At 45.9% G+C, this 13,781-nt stretch overlaps 1 protein-coding gene across 1 annotated transcript in view; it reads right to left on the bottom strand.

Annotated features, from left to right (window-relative positions):
* Positions 1-7,387: 7,387 nt before the first annotated feature.
* Positions 7,388-13,781, bottom strand: part of HNRNPLL (heterogeneous nuclear ribonucleoprotein L like) — a 46,134-nt gene continuing 39,740 nt past the window's right edge. The window contains exon 13 of the mRNA XM_090052954.1: positions 7,388-9,507. Coding sequence (XP_089909080.1) covers positions 9,452-9,507 — 56 coding nt within the window. The 3' untranslated portion in view covers positions 7,388-9,451. The remainder of the gene's footprint in view (positions 9,508-13,781) is intronic.

Here is a 13,781-nt window from a genome sequence, read left to right as displayed (position 1 = left end):
TGTTTAGGCAATGGGCAGGCAGGGCAGGTGGGAGCGTTGGTGGCCCCCTGCAAGCGCCAGCCAATTGCTGCAATTGGTGCCCCCAGCTACAAGTGCTGGCCAATCAATGCATGCCCCACCCCAGTCTGCAAGATCGCCCACGTGGGACACCCCCACCCCATCCCCAGTCTTCAGGATTGCCGTCAAGGATTGGAGGGACCGGTCTCAGTGGGGGCACGTGCCCCCCCTCCCCCAAGGCAGCACCAGTCACCCATGCACTAGGGCTAGGGATAGACATTCAAAAAGCCTGAGCCTGAATTGATTCAATCTTTGCAGGTTAGTCTGACCTGGCTAAGCTGAATCAGTTTGTAACTGTCCAGACATCCCAGAAATGCAGGCACAAGCCTGTAGTGGCTCAGGCCAGAAGCCAGGGGATGCTAAAGCAGCCCTCCCTTCCCATCCATAGTGCTAAGCTGCGAGGGGTAAGGGGTGGCCAGGTCCCAGCAGGATGCTCTGATTAGGGAGGGGTCCCCCCCTACCTTCTGACCAGCCCAGCAGGGAATTGATAAATGTTTGTCAGCCCATTAAGAAAATAACAGAGGGACATTACCAGCTACCTGTTGATTTTCCCTTTGCCTCATCTGCCACAACACAGACTATAGCCAGCATGTAGTCTGGTATCTAATGCTGAGAGGTGTCTGTTTAAGGCAGAGGGGATGTGGGAATCCCTGCTTGGCAGGGAGTGGGGAGGGGAGGGGGTGAGCATGGGGAAGCCAGGCAGACACCTCCAGTCTCTGCCCAGCTCCAGCCAGTGAGCAGAGGGGAAAGGCCAACTCTTCTGCGGAGCAGAGAGCTGGCCCAGCGCAGAGAGCATGCCAGGATGCTGGGAGACTCTGGTTTAACTTAAACCAGCAAGGGGTCTGGGACAGACCATTCACATAAACCACTTGACCAAACTAGTTGTCTGATACTACATTCAACCAGGTTTATCTCAAACTGGTTTCAGCCATTTTCAAACTGGTTTAGGTGCACTGAACATCTGTTCTGTTACAGATTTAAACCAGTTTCTGATCACTTAAATCAGTTAATGTGTAATGTCTGTCCCTAGCCTAGGGCTCTGAAGTCCCTGACTCAGTAGCTTTTCCAAGCTGGCTCCCTGGACAGACACTCTCCCCTTCCACACTAAGCAAACTTTTAATTCACTTTGGAGGTAGATTAAGCCTCACAGAGAGCTTTGAAATAAGAGTGTACACCCAGAGCAGTCACCACACTTTAAACTCCTGCCTTAGTTTATTATACAGTAGTCCCGTATAGAGAAACTATTAATCTATGTTGAGACACCATAGGCTGATATAACCAATGAGGAGTGGAGGTAGCATAGCACAAGGTAGTTTGGCATAACAAGCAGCCAACACTGGGGGGCAATGAGCTAACCACAGCTATCCTACAGTGTACTTCAGTAAGCAAAATCTGGCAGTACACTGCACCTCCAGAGTTCCCACAAGTTTATTTGAACAGATGTGTAACACCATTTCAGCATGTCACATTTCCTGATACCTGGCAAGTTGACTCACATTAGGCTCTTGTAAACCGCTTGTGCTGGAACAAGACTTGGCATGTGCACTTCACCAGAAAGAACACCATGTTCCTCGAGGATGAGCAAAACAGCCTTGTACACAGCACAGCTGGCCAATGCTCCAACACTGTCAGCTGTCCCCTGTCCCTTTTCAAAATCATGCTGACAATGCGGAAGTCAGGGTCACTGTACTCCATATCACTGCAAGAGCATGCATGTGGAGGAACAATGACTTTCTACTGTAAGTCTAGCACTGTTTGGATGATACAAATACAACCTCATATTAGAGCAATAAATTACCTAGGACTTTATACCAAGCACTTGACTGCCAACCAAAAGCCCACAGGCAGGATTCTGCAACTTTCATTCAAGCCATGAATGCATCACAACATTATCCTCATCATGATTTAGCATTTACACATAGTTTTCCTCCCCCATTTGGTCAGCTCCCTGGCAGCTCCTAGTCAGTGAGATGGGAACAAGGATTACAATTGCTGAATGGGTAGTTCAGATCAGCATTTCTCCCTGTCATTTTGTTAGATCTCACGAGCAGAGTTTAGTCTGAGCTTGTATAGAACACTAGGTAATAATCAGAGGCTACAAGGAAGCAGTTGACCTAATGGTTCATTTATTCTTCACTCCATAGATGGTAACAATAGTCTCTCTCTTTTAATGGTCTTGATGCTCCACTAATTAAATTAACCTTTGCTGTTAGCTGGTTCTGTTCTCTCCTCCCATTTCACAGCCCTAGATACTGTTTAGTTTTTTTTCCAAATCACAGATCCACCCACAGAGACCAGTCTTAAGCAGCAGCTAGGGTTTCAGCTTTAGTTAAGCAGGAAAGGAAGGATAAATCAGCTGAAGATTAGGCTTAGTCTCTACTCTACACAGCCATAATTCTGAAAAAATCTTTTCCAGTTCATTCTGCTTTTCAAAAATAAAGTGTGTATTATATTCTGGGACATGTTATATGGCAGAAAATATGGTACATATTTCCAGAAAGGAATAAAAATCATTTCCAAGCAGCTTAAAATGCACTCTGCTGCTCCAAAACAGAAAGCACTGTGTATAATTAACAGGCATCAAAGGATCTTCTCTTATAGGCAGACCATTCCAGAATAAGCCTTCGGGTTATTTAACCTCTTCCTTTGAAACAGCCTGACTTGCGAAGTCTAACTTGACTTGGCAATTCAACCAAGGGAAGAGAAAACATTATTCTAATCAATATGTAGTAACAGCATACAGAGAAAGAAAAAAAATTCTAAGAAAATATATGCAAATGGAATATGGGCAAATTAACCTTTAACTGGAACCTCTGCTTCTCTTGTACATTTACATTTGCACTTGAGGGTGCATTGAAACTGAGGTCTTTTTTTTTATTATCTTTTTGAAAGATGAAGATGATGGAAAGGGAAAGAGAACTAGTTATCTGTGCTGCTATGGAAGTAGGCAACTAAGCTTATTTGGGAGTCCAAGAAGAGTGGTCGTTCCTTAAGGAGATGATCCTCCAAGCCCAAAGGGTGACAATCCCAACGTGGATCAAAAGGGACAAGAGTGCTGAAAAGCCCCCATGGCTTACCAAAAGCATCTGAGAATGTCTCAAAGCCAAAAAGGAGGTGTTCATCCACTGGAAGGGAGGAGCCATCACCAAGGAGGATTATACCTCCATTGCTTGAGATTGTAGGGGGGCGTTAGGAAGGCTAAGGCAGAGATGGAACTTGGACTAGCAACCCAGATCAAAGATAACAGGAAGTCCTTTGGGGGTAAAAAGAAGGTACCAAGTAACGTGGGGCCTCTGCAGGACACACTTGGAAATCTGGTGGTCACACCAGCTGACAAAGCTAACCTCTTTAAGAGATTTTTGCTCCCATTTTTCTGAACAGAGACATACCCCCCCCCCACTCGGATCCCAGATGGACTCAGGGGAGGCACAGCTAGGCCCAGGGTCAGTGCGGACCTAGTCAGGCAACCTCTGGTGGGACTAGAAATGTTCAAATCAGCAGATCCTATGACCTCCACTCCAGAATAAGGGAATTGGTGGAGGTCATTGCACGACTCCTGGCTTAGCTGAGCACTCGTGGGGCTCTGGCAAGGTGCCAGAGGACTAGAAAAGGGCCAATGTGGTCTCCATTTTCAAAAAAGGGAGGGAGGAGGACCCAGGAAACTATAGACCCATTAGTCTTACCTCAGTCTTGGGAAAGCTGTTTGAGAAAATTATCCAGGAGCACATCTGTGAGGGACCAGCAGGGGAGATTATGCTTAGGGGCAACCAATATGGGTTAATTAGAGGCAGGTCCTGTCAGACCAACCTCATTGCCTTCTACAGCCAGGTCCCAAAATCCTTGGACACAGGTGTCGCAGTGGACGTAGTCTTCCTGGACTTTACGAAGGTCTTTGATACTGTCTCTCACCCCATCCTCATTAAAAAATTAGGCGTCTGTAGTGTTGATACCTACACAGTCAGATGGGTTGCAAACTGGCTGGAGGGCCGCACCCAGGGTGATGGTGGACGGATCATTTTTGACCTGGAGGGATATGGGCAGTGGGGTGCCCCAGGGCTCATTCCCGCACTGTTCATAGTTTGTAGGGTCGGAAGGGACCTGAGCAGATCATCTAGTCCGACCCCCTGCCATGGCAAGAAAGAATACTGGGGTCAAATGACCCGAGCAAGATGTTCATCTAACCTCCTCTTAAACACCCCCAGGGTAGGAGCCTGCACCACTTCTCTTGGAAGCTGGTTCCAGACCCTAGCTGCCCTGACTGTGAAGTAGCGCCTCCTGATATCTAACCTAAATCTACCCTCTGCCAGCTTGTGACCGTTATTCCTGGTCACTCTTGGTGGTGCTCAGGGAAACAGTGACTTCCCCAATGCCTGCTGATCCCCCCTGACTAGTTTATAACATCTTCATCAGCAACTTGGACAAGGGAGTGAAAAGCACCTTATTGTTATCTGCAAATTTCAACAAGATGTGGGGAGAAGTGGGCATGCTAGAAAGAAGGAACAGGCTACTAGATCTGGACAGGTTACAGAGGTAGGCGGATGAGAACAGAACGGGTATGGGTTTCAATACAGACAAGTGCAAGGTGTTGCACCTAGGGAGAAAGACCCAGCAGCAGACCTACAGGCTGGGGAATTCCCTTTTCGTCAGCACAGAGGCAGAAAAGGATCTTGGAGTCATCACTGATTCCAAGATGAACATGGGCCGGCAGTGTGAGGATGCAGTCAAGAAGGCCAACTGCACCTTGTCATACATCCACAGATGCATCACAAGCAGGTCCAGGAAGGTGGTCCTCCCCCTCTATGCGACATTGGAGTACAGTGTCCAGTTCCGGGTGCCGCACTCTAGGAGAGATGTGGACAGCATTGAGAGGGTCCAGAGGAGGGCCACTCACATGGTCAAGGGACAGCAAGGCAGGCTCTGTGAGGGGTGGCTATGGGACCTGAACCTGTTCAGCCTCCACAAGGGAAGGCTGGTGGGGGGAGGGGATCTGGTGGCCATCTATAAACTTGCCAAGGGGGACCAGGAGGCAATGGGAGAGTCCCTGTTCCCTCGAGCACTACCAGGAGTAACAAGGAATAACAGCCATAAATTGACTGGGAGTAGTTTCAGGCTAGACATCAGGAGGCGCTACTTCAGTCAGGGCAGTTGGGGGCTGGAACCAACTTCCAAGGAAAGCAGTACACGCTCCTACCTTAGGGCTCTTCAAAAGGAGGCTAGAAAATCACCTTGCCAGGGTCATTTGACCCCAGCATTCTTTCCTGCTATAGCAGGGGGTCGGACTTCATGATCTGATTAGGTTCCTTCCGACCCCACCAACTATGAAACTATAAGCTTGAACCAGCCAATGACTTTTAAATCCAGTTACACTGCAGATATCCAGTGCTTCTGCTGCCCTTTGGAGTTCTTTGCACCACAAGCAAAACATGATTTCCATCTCTGTCAACCTTTTACTAGGTGTGTGTGAAATCAATTTTGTAACATTTTATAACTTCATAACATTAAAGAATATTTTCCCAAGTTCTCACCACTGCTGCTCAATTATGACATCTCCATGAAGACTGATTTGAAAGGTTTATCCAGGATCAGAGTAAGTGCCTCTTACAGCTAGCTTCAGGTTGAAATTTTTTTCACAACATTATGAAGGAACAAAAATAGAGGCCTGTAAACTAGTCATCCAGCAACTTTAATGGCATTTGCTACTCCAAACACACTAGGAGGGACATTTTCAACAAATCCCATGGAATTCAGGAGCACGAGTCTAATGAACACACTGGGGAAGGCATTGGCTCTTATGTCCCAAATGCCAGTTTGAGTATAAGTAGCAATAGCTTAGTCTAATGGAGTGAAATTCAGGGTGTGAATCTCCCATCTACTTCTTCACTTACATACAAATATGAAAAATATTATGAGTGAATGGTTGTGAAAGCAGGGGGCAACCCCGGTGGCTTTTCTCTCCACAGCATGTCAAACGTTTCTGATTGAACAGGAAGTCAATGCTAACAAATTCATCAACAATCTCCATGCCTATACAAGAATAGTTTTCAACACGTGTATACATCCCAGGCTTGGGCAGAGACCCTCAGCAGCTGAAGAGTAAGCTATCCCTTCCAGAGCCAACTGTCATGCTGAAACTCAGATGCTTTGGAATAGAGAGTCAATTATTTTTCTTTGGGTTGTACTACAGAGGCTTCTGCTTGTTTTCCAAACTCCTGCATGAGAATTCCTTCCCTTTTTAGAAAAAAAAAAAAAATCATTCCTCTGTGTAAAACCCACTCACTTTGCAGCTGCCATAGGAACACAGAACAAATAGCTATGCCAGGAATTGCAATCTGATACCAGCAGCTGCAAGCATTGAAGGGGGGTGGCAGATGGAGAAGAAAACTCATGGATTAATACAAATTTGAATGGAGGGAACATTAAGAGGAAGCTAGGTTGTGAAAAGCCATTGTTGGAGACTCAGGTTCTGTTAAACTGAAAACCACTAGAGTTTGGAGCAAGGGGCAGGTTCCCCCCCAGCTGTTTTAATTATCACACCATGTACAGGGAGACATGAGCTGCAGTTTTCTATGAGGATGGAATATCAAAGCAAAGAGAGTATGACCAGAAGGGAAAAACCTTATTCAGCTGTGCTGCAACCTGGATGGCATGGATACACACAATCCCAAAGTTGCTATTTAGGGGAGCACCAGGCTCAGGAATCCAACTTCAGATTTGAGAAACAAGCATTGAAAAGAGAGATAAGTTGTTAAAGAACATCACTAGAAAATAGTATAGTAACCCAACTGCAAAACATCAGGGGTAGCAAGATATCAAGCTACACTGACAGCAGAGAGAGTCAAACGGTGTTTGAGGTTGCCTGAAGTAACTACCCGAAATGCAACTAAGTGTATTGCTGCAAGAAATACCTATATAAGCAAAGCAGCTGGTTTGATTGTATAGTGGGAAAAGTTTTGCCAACTTCAAACAGGTGTTTTCTTTTGCTAAAATGAAAGTTGTTTATGACAAAGATGATGTTCCTATTATCTGCTCCCTCCCTGGCTCACAGGGCAACTTGTGTGAACTCCCTATACCAATGCCTTGAGGGGCTGAAAAACCTCGTGTAGGGGCTCCATCTGCCACTGAAGCTGGGAATTCATCCTTGGGCTTCACTTGTCTAGAAGCCTTTACAGGCAGGGTGTATGGGTTCTCTCCTTCCCACATGCCCCCATGCTGTGTTAGTGTTGCCAGACTTAAGAGTTGCATTAGCTCAGAGAAACAGTGAACGTCTCCTACTGAGGCATCATACCCGGGTTCAAATATAATTTAAAAAAGTCAGGTTGCAGAAACCACATAGCAGGAACAGAAGTAAAATTCTGTGTTTTAATTAAAAAGGAGAGTTTCAGTCAGACAAATACATCCCAAACATGATCCCCTACTATAGGAACACTTGGCAGCTTTGCATTAAATTGTATAATTTCTTCAGGGAAAAAAAGTGTCCGTCTGTCTTTTCCTGAAGAGTATCTTTTAAAATCCATCTTCAAAAATCACCCTACCTTAGTGACAGCACTGGAAAGCCAAAGATCAACTCATCTCAATCTCAAAGAAAACAATAAATATTTGTGAAGGAATAAATTACAGTTTGTTTATGATAAGGGCATGGTCAGAAAGCAAGGCCTTACTTCCACTTCAGTCATTCTGCCCCAATGAAGTCCAATAGTTGAAGCTTGATTTTAAAAACAGCACTTATTTTTAAACTGAAAGAGGTGTGGATGTTTGAAAACACAAATGCAGGCTGCTTAGAAACGCAAGTATTCTGCATATCAGCATTCACTGTTCTGAGTGCCGAAACTGCCTCAAAGAACACTAATTTGCTTAGCCTAACATGCAACAGCAGACAGGAGACTGCCAAGTTACCTTCCCATACAACACAGACCTTGGTTCTCCTGTAGCAGCTCTCTCCATACCCCATTATTCAGGTTCTGTTGAGAGTAGCCACATGGATCCAACCTCATGCAATGAGTGAGGAAAACAAATCTGACCATCTTCTTGAGGAACACCATATCTCTTCAGCCTCAAAAGGATGCCCCCTGTGCATCAATTTCTTTGTATAACAATGACAAAGATTCCCTGATTCTCACCTCTGAGGCCAACTGGATGATCCTCAATGGAAGGGAAGAGTGGGGATTTTGGATGAATACCCAGCCTGGGGACAGACTGCTCATATATTTGAGAGCAGGGATTTCCCATTGCTCATTAATATTATACCATGTAACCTTTCTGACTTTAATGGAGTTACACCTGATTCATACTACTAACGTGAAGGGGGAACGAAGTCTACTTAATTCCTTTTGCGATCATGATAAAAATATAAACCTAAATCACTAATAAAGAAAAATACAGCATGACTACTGACACCAAGCATGAATTAAAAATAAGAGGGTCCAGTATGCAGCATGTCTGAAGTACTTACTAAATGAAAGACCCATCTTTCTTTCAAATGTTCATTGTTTTGCCATGACGAAATTTTCCAGTTCTCCCAAAAATCAACCTTTACTTTTATAAATAAATGATGTCAATATAAAAAACACCTCAAGACTAATACTGAACACTAAAGATTTAAAAATTCACATGCAGGAAATGAGGATGAACACATTGACTCAGACTTGAAATTTTAATTTAAAAAAGATCCCCAAGATGGGCCTAGCAATAGGTGATATCGTGCCAATGGAAGTGGAAAGTGACTTTTAAAAACCATAACCACTGTAAATAAATTTGAGTGCGTTCTGTACAAAGGTATTCACTTAAATTTTGCCACCTTTTTGAAATATAAAATCAGGTAAGTCTACACTACTCAAAATTTAGTTTCTGCAACATTATCCTGATTAAACATTTTATATATATATATATAACTTATTTAGTATTAATAATTGCAACATACTTAACTACACAAACATGTAACTAGAAAGAAATTCTACATTTAATAGTCCAATGTAATAGTTTTATCTGCCAATTAAACCTACAGTGGAAAAATACTTGTTAATCTTTTTAACATTACTGAAAATGCAAATATATTTCATTTTTGGATGAAAACAATTAAAAGGTTAAGGTCTGGAACAGTACACAGTATCTTGCATATGAAATCTATAAGACTGCTCTAACTCTTGTAGATAATATTACACCTCAATGAAAAACAAAATGTTCATAATAGGTTTACAACATGTACTCTTTAGAGGCAAAAAGAAAAGCTCTGCTTTCTATTAATGAAGAAACATCCATTTATTATAAAACAAGATAGAAGATTTTAGAATTAAGTTGAGACAAGGCAACATTAGAGCAACCACTTTAGAGCTTGTGAATGACATGTAGTTTCAAGCTTGCAAATCAAGAATGTAGCTCCTAACATGCTGTCTTCTCTCTATAAATGGGATGAAGTTGAGAAGCAAAGCTTCAAGGTATAAGGATTAGAGCCATCTGTGAAAAATAAGAACAAAATGTTAAGTATAAAAATTTGACTGACAAGTTATATGCAGTGAAAACACCATGCACTGCCTGACAGTTTTGATGGGTTGGTTGGTTGGTTGGCTTTCTTTTAGGAACTCTGACCTTCAGACACTGAATGTCTTACGAAAAGAGGTTATTTACAGAATGGTGACACTTTGTAGACCATCTGACAAAAAAAAACCCTAATTCAGACCACATGTACATGGCACAGCATCCAGAAGTTGAAACATTATGTGTAAGAAAGTTTTCCCGCTGTTACTGGCCTCCCAAAGAACCTGCAACAGTAACACCTAAAAGGCAATTTCAGAGGCAAGAGGAGGTATGTGGCTGCTTAGTGACATTCAAAAGCTGAAACTAAAACTGCTATCAAAGGTAAAGGCCAATAGGAGGAACAATTTCATTTTTGCTCACACTGAGAGGAAGGGCAAGAAACCCACAGCTCTGACGGCTCTGCAAGAAGGTAATTGTAATACTGACTTTCTACCTTACATACCAGATGCTCTTGCTTCTGGTAACAGAGCTACAACTCTGGAGCTCATGGGTGCTTGGCCCAGTGATACAGTCTATGTGGAGTAACATTACTGCACAAAGTACCAGTTCTTCATACTTGAATATTGTTGTCCACCTTTTTAAAATAAGTCTCTCTGAACTGACTTATGTTATGGTAGTAGAAAAAAGAAAACAAACCATTTTCCTTCCCCCTCTATGCCTCTGCCTAATTCCGTCTTCTCTCAAATGACATCAAATACTGAACAGCCTTATTCATTGTTTTAGATGCCAAAAGGGGTAAACCTAACTCCCTGTACATACAGGACAATTTTCATCAGCAGCAAGTGTTTTACACTGTTCAGATTCACAGGGATGGTAGGTATTAATAACTGTAACTTAAAAATATCTTTAGGCAGACTGGGAGGTTTAGTGGATCACTCGATGTACAGGAGTCAACAATGGGGGCTGTTGTTGCAAAAAAGCCAATAGAATACTGGGCTTATGAGTGGGAGTATCACCTGCAAGTTAAAAGGGAAGCAATTTTTCTCACCCTATTCAGCACTAGCTAGACCTCACCTGGAGTACTGTGTCAGTTTGGGACACTGCACTTCATTTTTTACTCTTCTGCTGACTTTCCAGTTTGTCCATGTCTTTCTTGATCAGAGGTCTATGACATGGGACTTATAAGAAATGGTTGAAAGAACTAGGTTTGGTTTAGTCTGGAGAAGGAGAGACTGAAGGAGGATTTGATACATCGTCAAATATCTGTACAGTGGTTATAAAGAAGATGATGATAGACCAGGGGTGGGCAAAATAGAGCCCATGGGCTGCATCCAGCCTGCTAGGCCATTCTATCTGCCCTGCGGGGCCCCTAAAAAATTTAGTAAATTAATATTTATTTGCTCCTGGCTGCCTGTCAAAAGATGACAGGAGCAAGGGACAGTAGGACAGAGGTGGAGCCTCAGCAGGACGCAGCAGCCCAGCCCCATCCCACCCCCAGCCATTTCCCTACCTTCCCGCCCTCCAACACTGCTCCAGCACCATGTGGCTCCTGGCTACATCGCTGGACCAGGGAGCACAGGGCCACCGGTACCCCGGGGCCAGGAATGGGAGAGTGTGTGTGCCTGTGTGTTTTCATAGGGCAATTCCTAGATGCACCACCCACCATACACATGCACCCACACCTCCCCCTCACACTGCCATACATGCAGACCCCATATCCACAAACCCTCACACACGCCAGCCACACTCCCCGCCACACAGTCCCCACAAACCCCATACTCGCCCACACACCACATATCCACACACACCCACATGCTCCATCACCCCACACCCACAACCCCCATACCTATCCACACCCTCTGCCACACCCCACAGCCCCCCACAAACCTATACCCACTACCCATGTCCCCCTCCCCTCCACCTTTCCCCTAAAGGTGGGCATGTGTTCTCTTCTAGATTGGCGGGCCTCCTCCGGTGGGCTTTAAAACTAGGCTCGTTGGGGGAAGGGGTAGATGAGGGCGGAGGAAACATCAGACTGTCAGACCAAACAGCACCCACAACTACAGCCCAGCCCAGACCAACGAGCGAAGCGAATAAATAGCTAAGAGATAGGGGCCAGGGTAACGCTGGGACTAGGGGGTCAGGTACACACATCCACAGGAGGCCTCAAATGCCTCTACACAAACGCTCATAGTATGGGTAACAAGCAGGAGGAACTGACCCTCCTGCTGGCTGACACCAGCCCAGACATAGTGGGGATTACGGAAACACGGTGGGACTCAACGCATGATTGGGTGGTGATTGTCAAGGGCTATAGGCTGTACAGGAGGGACAGGATAGGAAAGAGAGGTGGGGGCGTGGCACTCTATATTAAGGAGGAATACACATCCTCGTCAATTAGCAAGGAGTCAGGGGAGGGGCACTCTGAAGTGCTTTGGGTTAGAGTACAAGGCAGTTGAGGGGAAAGAGACTTAACAGTGGGAGTCTACTACAGACCTCCCAACCAGGGAGAAGAGCTTGACCAGGAATTCTTGGGTCAGCTCACAGAGGCAGTGAAGGCTAAGGATGTGGTAGTCATGGGGGACTTAAACTTCCCGGACATCTGCTGGGAAGAACAGTCAGCCAGGTCTGAACGCTCACGTAGGTTCTTGGCCAGAGTGCAGGACCTCCATCTAACCCAGAAGGTGCACAGCCCCACCAGGGGGGATGCCTTGTTGGACCTAGTGCTGGCCACGGGTGATGACCTGGTGAGGGGGCTGCGGGTGCTCGACCACCTGGGCAACAGCGATCATCGCCTGCTGGAATTCACCATCCAATGCAAGGTGGCAAAGGCATGCAGTAAGGCAGCGGCCCTAGATTTTAGGAGGGCAAACTTCAACGAGCTAAGGAGGATAGTTGGAGAAGCGCTGAGGTCCCGGAGGGGAGGGGAGCCAGGTGTCCAAGGACAGTGGTCGCTCCTTAAGGAGACGATCCTCCAAGCCCAAAGGAAGGTAATCCCAACGAGGATGAAAGGGAGCATGAGAGCACACAATCCTCCATGGCTCACCAAAAGCATCCGGGAATGTCTCCTTGCTAAAAAGGAGGCTTACACCCAATGGAAAGAAGGGGTCATCACCAGGGAGGACTATTCTGTAGTTGCTCGGGGATGTAGGGGGGTAGTTAGGAAGGCCAAGGCAGAGATGGAAGTGGGACTAGCTTCCCAGATTAAGGACAATAAGAAGTCCTTTTTTAAATACATAGGGGGCAAAAAGAAGGTCCCGGGTAATGTGGGGCCCTTGCAGGACGCGTTGGGAAATTTGGTCATCACACCAGAAGGCAAAGCTAACATGTTTAACGATTTCTTTGCCTCTGTCTTCCTAAGGGACCAGAACAGCCACCTCCCTGCTGGGCCCCCCTTGGGCCCCAGGGGTGGCACACCTGGGCCACGGGTTAGCGAGGATTTAGTTAGGGAGCTTCTGGAGGGGTTGGACGTATTCAAGTCAGCCGGTCTGGATGATCTCCACCCTAGAATTCTAAAGGAACTGGCCAAGGTCATTGCAAGTCCCCTGGCACGGCTTTACGAGCACTTGTGGTGCTCTGGTGAAGTACCGGAGGACTGGAAGAGGGCCAACGTGGTTCCCATCTTCAAAAAAGGAAGGAAGGAGGACCCGGGAAACTATAGGCCGGTTAGTCCTACCTCGATCATAGGCAAGCTGTTTGAGAAAATTATTCTGGCACACATCCATGAGGGGCCAGCAGGGGACTGCATGCTTAGGTGCAACCAACACGGGTTCATCAGTGGCAGGTCCTGTCAGACCAACCTGGTGGCCTTTTACGATCAGATCACCAGATCATTAGATGCGGGGGTAGCAGTGGATATAGTCTTCCTGGACTTCCGGAAGGCTTTTGACACTGTCTCTCACCCCGTTCTCATTAAGAAACTGGGGGGCTGTGGTGTCGACACCCACACAGTCAAATGGGTCGCCAACTGGCTGGAGGGCTGCACCCAGAGGGTGGTAGTAGATGGGTCCTTCTCAACCTGGAAGGACATGGGCAGTGGGGTTCCGCAGGGCTCGGTCCACGGGCCCGTGCTGTTCAACATCTTCATCAGTGATTTGGACGAGGGGGTAAAAAGCACCCTGTTCAAATTTGCTGATGACACTAAGATGCGGGGGGATGCGGGCACACTGGAAGGATGCAACAGGCTACAATCAGACCTAGACAGGTTACAAGGGTGGGCGGACGAGAATAGGATGGGTTTGAACACAGACAAG

This window comes from Crocodylus siamensis, chromosome 1 (genome assembly GCF_052110815.1).
Source record: "Crocodylus siamensis isolate JL-2025a chromosome 1, ASM5211081v1, whole genome shotgun sequence".
In the NCBI taxonomy this organism is placed as follows: Eukaryota; Metazoa; Chordata; order Crocodylia; family Crocodylidae; genus Crocodylus; species Crocodylus siamensis.
Note: the sequence above shows the minus strand (reverse complement) of the source record. Positions and strands in the feature narration are given on the sequence as shown.